The following is a 7,819-nucleotide window of genomic DNA, read 5'->3' as shown; positions in this document are numbered from 1 at the left end:
AGGAGGCACAGACTCCAGCGAAACCAGGGCCACAGTTCTCAGACTCTCGGTAGGTACAATAAGCTGAGGCTCCTCTTCCTCCTCCTCAGATGACACAACAGAGCGAGAAAGAGCGTCGGCATGGATGTTCTTCTCCTGGAAAGTAAATGGAGGGAGAACTGGAACCGGGAGAAGAACAAAGACTGTTATGACCTGGTGGTTAAGAGGCCACACTGATATGACCTGGTGGCTAAAACGCAACATGGAACGAGCTCTGAGAAGGTGGTATCTCTACTGACCGCAGTCCCTAATCCTAACAACAACACTAGTAATAGCCGTGGGATGTTCCTAACTCTCCCTAGACACCTCTTCACAGCCTAAGAACTAACTACCCCTAAAGAAGGAAATAGAAAGCTATCTTGCCTCAGAGAAAACCCCAAAAGGAAAGACAGCCCCCCACAAATATTGACTGTGAGTGGAGAGGGAAATGACGTACACAGAAATGAAATCAGATTTCAGTAAAGGAGGCCAATACTAAACTTGATAGACAGAGAGAAAAGGATACTGTGCGGTCAGTATTAAAAACTACAAAATCCACGCAGAGTTTACAAAAATGAACTCCACACCGACTCACGGTGTGGAGGGGCAAATCTGCTTTCCCAGAGCTTCCAGCTAGCCTGAATATTACATAATGACAAGCTGGACAAAAAGAGACATATTTGCAGAGCAATAGAGTCCAAGCAAATGGACAAACAAGAACTAGCAAAAACTTATCTTTTGCTGACAAGGACAGGCCATATGAGAAATCCAAGGAGAGAACCAAATCCAACCAAGAACATTGACAGCTGGCATGAACTAAAGCCCAGAGAAGGTTTAAATAACAAACCCAGGCAAGGCGATTAGTGAAGGCAGCTGCTACAGCTACCTAAAGGAGCAGCAGTTCCACTCGAAACCACCAGACGGAGCCCAAGTGCAGAACTCACAAAAATACCATTAGCAACCACAGGAGGGAGCTCCAGAACGGAATTCACAACAAAGGACCATCTGGTTTGGCGAGAATTTAAATGCTGGGCTGTCTGTAGGTAAACCAAATTCTTGCGGTCTGTGAATACTTGGAAAGAAAAGTGAGCCCCCTCCAAAAGATGTCTCCACTCAGAGAAGGCCAACTTCATTGCTAGCAACTCCCTGTCCCTGATGGAATAATTCCTCTTCGCTGGTATGAAGGTCTTGAAAAAGAAGAAGCAAGGATGCTTCCGACCTTGAGCATCCTTTTGAAAGAGGACTGCTCCAGCACCAACAGAAGAGACATTCCCTCTGACATCTACCCCCACAAGATTCACCCCATCCCAAAATTCTGCCTGTGTACCACTCAATATGAGGAGAGTGGTACCGTAGCCAAGGTATCCTAACAGGACCTCACCAATTCCCTCAGGAATGACGAGCAGAGATATAATTTCCTGATGAGATGGCGACATGGACATAGTGAAAGGGATGGTCTGGTGTGTTATCTGAGAGGGCAGTGTTGACCATTCACCACTCATACAGTAACTGGTTGAGCTAGCATTACCAGGGGAATTGTGTGACGTTGGATGAAGGCAGAAGACATGAAATTTTGCCTTCCACCCCAGAATCCACGCAGAGCTCTACCGAGTGGGAGAATGAGCCTATAGTAATTGTCCCCTTAAAGGACAATTTGGAGGCAAACGTCTCCATGTCTAGTGTACCTCCACTTACTACCACTAGACGCTGATGTTTCCTCGACCGCTGGGGACATCTGGTGGCAAGATGTCCTGACTGCTGGCAAACATGACAGACCATGAGCTGGAACGGAGATTCCAAAGGTTTTGCGAAGGTGGGAGCCAGCCAAAACCTCTGCCTACACTGGGCTCGCTCTAACCTCCGCTCGTAAAAACGGAGGTCAATACGAGTGGACACAGTTATTAACTCCTCCAGTGTGTCGGGTATCTCCCTAGTGGCCAGAGCGTCCTTCAAGTGGTCAGCCAGCCCCCTCCAAAATATAGGGATAAGGGCTTCATCCGACCACTCCAGCTCAGATGCTAGAGTACGGAAGTGGATGGCAAAATGGCTGACCAAGGACGAGCCATGAGTCAATTCCAACAGTTGAAGCGCCGTATCATGGGTGACTTGAAGTTCTAAAAAGACCTGTTCAAGAGTGCTCAGGAACAGCGGTGCACTCTGCACCACATGATTACCACGCTCCCACAGCGGTGTAGCCCACTCCAATGCCCTTTCCGACAGGAGAGACACTATAAATACCACCTTTGCCCGCTCTGTGGGGAAGCATGCTGCCAGAAGCTCGAGGTGTATAGAGCACTGGCTCACGAAACCCATTCAAGATTTACTATCTCCAGAAAATTTCTCTGGCAGCGGGAGGCGAGAAAGAGTCGAAACAAATGGTGGCAGTGGACAAGGTTGCTGCAGCCATGCTAGCAGCCTGAACAGCAACTGCGGTAACATCCGCTACTGAGGTTGAGCGCTCGAGAGCCGCCAACCTACCATCTAGCTGCTGGATGCACTGCAAAGATTGCTGTTTATCTGCCATTTACTAGCCAGACCCTGGTGCTAGTATTATGTTAGGGTTTGGCGGAATGCACCAAATATATATTTATAGAGAAATAGGTGCATTCGCAACCCAGGGTCCACCGTGCAGGAGTAAAACCCGCTGCTAGTAAGTGACGGTACTATATGGCGGTATATGTTAACTCTGTTACTTCACAGAGTCACTTAAGACAAGAGAATGCTGTGCCCTGTTAACCTCACAGAGGAACACAGCTACCAAATAGAGCGAACTGTGGTCATACAGTCAGAATAGCACACGCAAAACTACTCACCGGAGGTGCCGGAATTCTAGGGGCTTATTTCAGCTGGGCCCTGAATCCACACAGACAAAACTCCTCACCAGAGGTGCCGGTATTCTAGGTCTTATTTCAGCCGAACCCTGAAGCCACATACACATGACCACACTGGCGCTGAACACATAACTTAGTTGATACTAGCGCATGGCCATACGGCCATGCAAACCTTTTATAGCTGCAGCAACTTCAGGACCTTCCTAGAGGACCAATGGGAGCTGCTGCAGTACCTTAGCATGTGACCCCTGACCTCCAATAAGAGGTCTTACCCTGGGCATGCTCAGAAGGGGAAAAGCAAGACTTAGTCCCAGAGACGTCTGCTCACTGCTGACCAGTACTGGCTAGTGGCTACAATGGCTGAGTCTGGAAAGGCAGCAGTAACCATCTGCACCGTATCAGGCTGAGCCAGATGCTGGGATCGACATCTCCGCTGAGCAGGCTCCTCTGCGGCTGGAGAAGAATGGGAGACTGCAGCGGAGATGGTTCAAGATTCCCCCTGTGCAGAGGTAGGAACTTGACCACTAACATCTGGCTGTCTGATTTGTCTCTGAAATACAATTTTATCACAAACTATTTGGATTAGCTAATTGGGCATTGTGGCTGCACCCCAATTATAGTCCTAATAATTTTTAATTGGAAATTTGACCTTCTGATTTGCCACTGAAACACAGTTTTAACACAAATGCTTTGGGGTAGATAATGGGGCTTCCAGAGACTGCCACACAGTTTTTGCACAATCTATTTCTATGCTAGATGATCAATTTCACACAGGACAGGATCCTATCCAGTTAACTGACAAGTTCACTTTTAGCAGCAGCACTAGCGCAGGAGCAAAGTAGATGTCCACTTTTTATATGGACAGGGACATGTGATTTTGGCAGCCAATCACAGAAGTCCTTGTGTCATGATGTTATAGATTGGCTGCCAGAATCAACACACAAAGTTAAAGGAAGAAAACAGAGTGCCCCGCTCCGGAAAACTCTCCGCATGCTCACATGCTCCTCTAACCTCTCCACATCCCTTCCACTCATCAAAGACATTCCCCCATCCTCCTGCTCATAATAATAATAATAATAATTTTTATTTATATAGCGCCAACATATTCCGCAGCGCTTTACAACTTATAGAGGGGACTTGTACAGACAATAGACATTACAGCATAACAGAAATCACAGTTCAAAATAGATACCAGGAGGAATGAGGGCCCTGCTCGCAAGCTTACAAACTATGAGGAAAAGGGGAGACATGAGAGGTGGATGGTAACAATTGCTTTAGTTATTTGGACCAGCCATAGTGTAAGTCTCGGGTGTTCATGTAAAGCTGCATGAACCAGTTATCAGCCTAAGTATGTAACAGTACAGACACAGAGGGCTATTAACTGCATAAAGTGTATGAGAACATGATGGAGGAACGTGATTATGTGGTTTTTTTTTTGTTTTTTTTTCTATTTTTAATAGGCCACACAGGGATAGTTAGGTTAATGCGCTGAGGCGGTAGGCCAGTCTGAACAAATGCGTTTTTAGGGCACGCTTAAAACTGTGGGGATTGGGGATTAATCGTATTAACCTAGGTAGTGCATTCCAAAGAATCGGCGCAGCACGTGTAAAGTCTTGGAGACGGGAGTGGGAGGTTCTGAATATTGAGGATGCTAACCTGAGGTCATTAGCGGAGCAGAGGGCACGGGTAGGGTGGTAGACGGAGAACAGGGAGGAGATGTAGGGTGGTGCTGAGCCATGGAGTGCTTTGTGGATGAGGGTAGTAGTTTTGTACTGGATTCTGGAGTGGATGGGTAGCCAGTGTAATGACTGGCACAAGGTAGAGGCATCAGTGTAACGGTTGGTGAGGAATATGATCCTGGCAGCAGCATTCAGGACAGATTAGAGCGGGGAGAGTTTGGTAAGAGGGAGGCCGATTAGTAGAGAGTTACAATAGTCCAGATGGGAATGAATAAGAGAAACAGTAAGAGTTTTTGCAGAGTCGAAAGTAAGAAAAGGGCGAATTCTAGAAATGTTTTTGAGATGCAGATAAGAAGAGTGAGCCAGTGATCGGATGTGGGGGGTGAATGAAAGCTCGGAATCAAGGATAACCCCAAGGCAGCGGGCATGTTGCTTTGGAGTAATGATTGAACCGCACATGGAGATGGCAATGTCAGGCAAAGGTAGGTTAGTAGAAAGTACCACATCAGAAAGTACCACTATCCTAGCCAAAGTTATTACAAAAGCATTAGTAGAAACGTGATGATTTACCAAACTGTGACCAAATTTTGCCGACTTTGAGTAAAAATACTCGTGAAAGCGAACACAAATCCGAATGTGCTATGTTTGTGCCGAATTTGAGATTGGCGAACATTTTCCGAACAAGTTTGCTTTAGTTGTGACTCTCTTCAATTATGTCTGCTATGTCTTACCTTGTCAATGGTGGCACCAAACGAATACTCAGAAGATGTAAATTGCCATAGAGTGGAAGAGAAGGAATCTGAGGACTGGTGGGCCATGTGGTGGTGAGACAGGTATTGAAATTCAGGTGTATATAAGAGCATATTTTTTATTTTAATCCCTTCTCAATACATTTGATTTGATCATAATTGCCTTCACCCTGTATTGAGTGAATGGATCCAAGTCAGATTTTGTCAATTTTGCTCAATGCTACTTTTAACACATCTATTTTTGTCCCAGATGCTTGTGACTGATATGAGGAGAGCTCAAACATTATCTCATTCTGGGATATCCAAAGAAAGATTTGGCACTCACCGGATTGAGTAAATATTCAAAAGTCCTTTATTTCACCATTTGCGGCTTGGACAGTGAGTCGGACATGCAGGCCAGGGAGGCATTCGGGGAGAGAGAAAATGGACTACGGCCATTTTGTGTGTGATCGCTTCAACGGGTCCAGGTGAGTAATTACATGAGGTCATTTCCTTTATGAGGAGTTGGACCATTCTAAGAAAATGCAGTGAACAGTAGTGAAATAAAGTGCAAAATACATATTGCTTATTATATAAATTCAGTAATTACATTGAGTCTATCATTTAGTCCAAGGGGACCTTGTGCATTCATGAGCCAATAAGCTTCAATTACTTCTGGAAAGGGTTCTTTAAGACTTGTAAGGCATATACAGCAAAAACATGAATCCAATCCCGAGACTCTGAGATTTACAGGTCTCGAAGTGGTTAAACATCCACCAAAAGGTGGAAACCACAATAAAATTTTACTTAGGCATGAAGCTTAGTGGATCACAAAGCAAAAGCGCAAGGCCCCCTTGTACTAAATGGTAGACTCGATCTATCAGAATTCCTCTAATAATATTTAATGGTTACCAGCAAGAGAATGAAATTACTGAATTTATTATAAGCAATTTGTATTTTGCCTCTCTGACCTGCATGTCCGACTCACTGTCCAAGCCGCAAATGGTGAAGTAAAGGACTTTAGAATATTTACTCAATCCATTGAGAGCCACATATTTCTATGGATAACTCTTCATGCACTTGTGATTTGTTCATGCTGAGCACTGCAAACCGATTGATGTTGTCCGCCTCGCATCAGTAAAACAGGATCAACCATCTTTAAGTGTGATATATATGTGCCACTAGTGTCGTTCACTTTTTTTTTCTTTTGTTGGAAAATTATCTCATTCTGTTCCTTTTTTGCAGATCATACGCAGGTGTTTAAGCCTACAGGAGTGAGAAAAATATCATTGAAACCTTTTTTGTCCTCCTGTATGCCATTCATTTGTTTTTGCTTTGTTTTTAAAGCAAGATGGGACACAGTCATGTGAATATCTTTTTACAATTCGCTTTAGCACCTGAAATATTTATGAAAAGCCTTCTTTATTTCATTGTTCTTTAAACAGTATATGATGGGGTTGATCAGAGGGGTAAACACAGTATATAGCAGTGATAGGATCTTACTGATGATCAATGATTTCCCTTTCGTTGGGAAAATGTAAACTCCGAATAAAGTCCAGTAGAATATGGAGACCACCGTGAGGTGGGAGCTACAGGTTGAGAAGGCTTTCTGTCTACCGGTACTGGATGGGATTCTTAAGGTGATGACAATAATTCTAGCATATGAAAAAATTATTACTATCAGGGGGATGAAAATTATTGGAACACTTAGTAAATAAACTTCTAGCTGAACAATGGAGGTATCTGAACAGGAACGTTCCATTATTGGAAGGAAATCACAGAAGAAATGATCAATGATATTTGGTCCACAAAAGTTCAGCAACAATATTGTTGTGATAATAACCGCCATAATGGCAAAAGTGAGCAACCAAGAGACAATAGCTAACGTCACACAGTATGTACTTGTCATGATGATGGTGTAACGGAGGGGAACACAGATGGCCACATATCTGTCATAGGACATCACTGTGAGAAGAAAACATTCAAATGTTTCTGAGGCCCCGAAAACATACATCTGAGTCATACAGTCAGTAAAAGTAATAGTTACTTTAGAAAGTAGCATAATCTGGAGCATTTTGGGGACAATATCTGAAGTCAACAAGATGTCACTGATGGACAGTTGTGAGATGAAGAAGTACATTGGAGTGTGGAGGTTCTTGCTGGAGGAAACCAGGGTGATGATCAGGAGATTAAAAAAAATCGTAAACCCATAAATCACAATGAACAAAAAGAACATTAGAAATCTACTATTCTGGCTTGCATTGAATCCTGTAAGGACAAACTCTGTTACTACCGTCATATTGTCCTTCTCCAAGGGCATATTTATTATTGGGACAGCTCATGTGGCTGTTATGGGACCCTGGAGAAAGAGGGCCCAGTCCAGACTCATCTAATCCTCATTTCTACTTCTGTGAAGAATCCAGGCAGTGAATAGGTCTTCACGATTGCTAGAATATGAAGAAAAATAAAGTAAAACATGAGTTCCATAACTAATATGAGGGACACCAGACTTGTTTCAAGTTATTAAGAACAGGATCAAACATCAAATATAAGGGCCTTAATT

At 43.9% G+C, this 7,819-nt stretch overlaps 1 protein-coding gene across 1 annotated transcript; it reads right to left on the bottom strand.

The window, feature by feature from the left end:
- Window positions 1-6,646: 6,646 nt before the first annotated feature.
- Window positions 6,647-7,576, bottom strand: LOC143774628 (olfactory receptor 11A1-like). Its single transcript, XM_077262381.1, has one exon. It carries the CDS (start codon window positions 7,574-7,576, stop codon window positions 6,647-6,649), a length of 930 nt encoding a protein of 309 aa, XP_077118496.1.
- Window positions 7,577-7,819: the final 243 nt, after the last annotated feature.

This window comes from Ranitomeya variabilis, chromosome 5 (assembly GCF_051348905.1).
Source record: "Ranitomeya variabilis isolate aRanVar5 chromosome 5, aRanVar5.hap1, whole genome shotgun sequence".
NCBI lineage: Eukaryota > Metazoa > Chordata > Amphibia > Anura > Dendrobatidae > Ranitomeya > Ranitomeya variabilis.
Note: the sequence above shows the minus strand (reverse complement) of the source record. Positions and strands in the feature narration are given on the sequence as shown.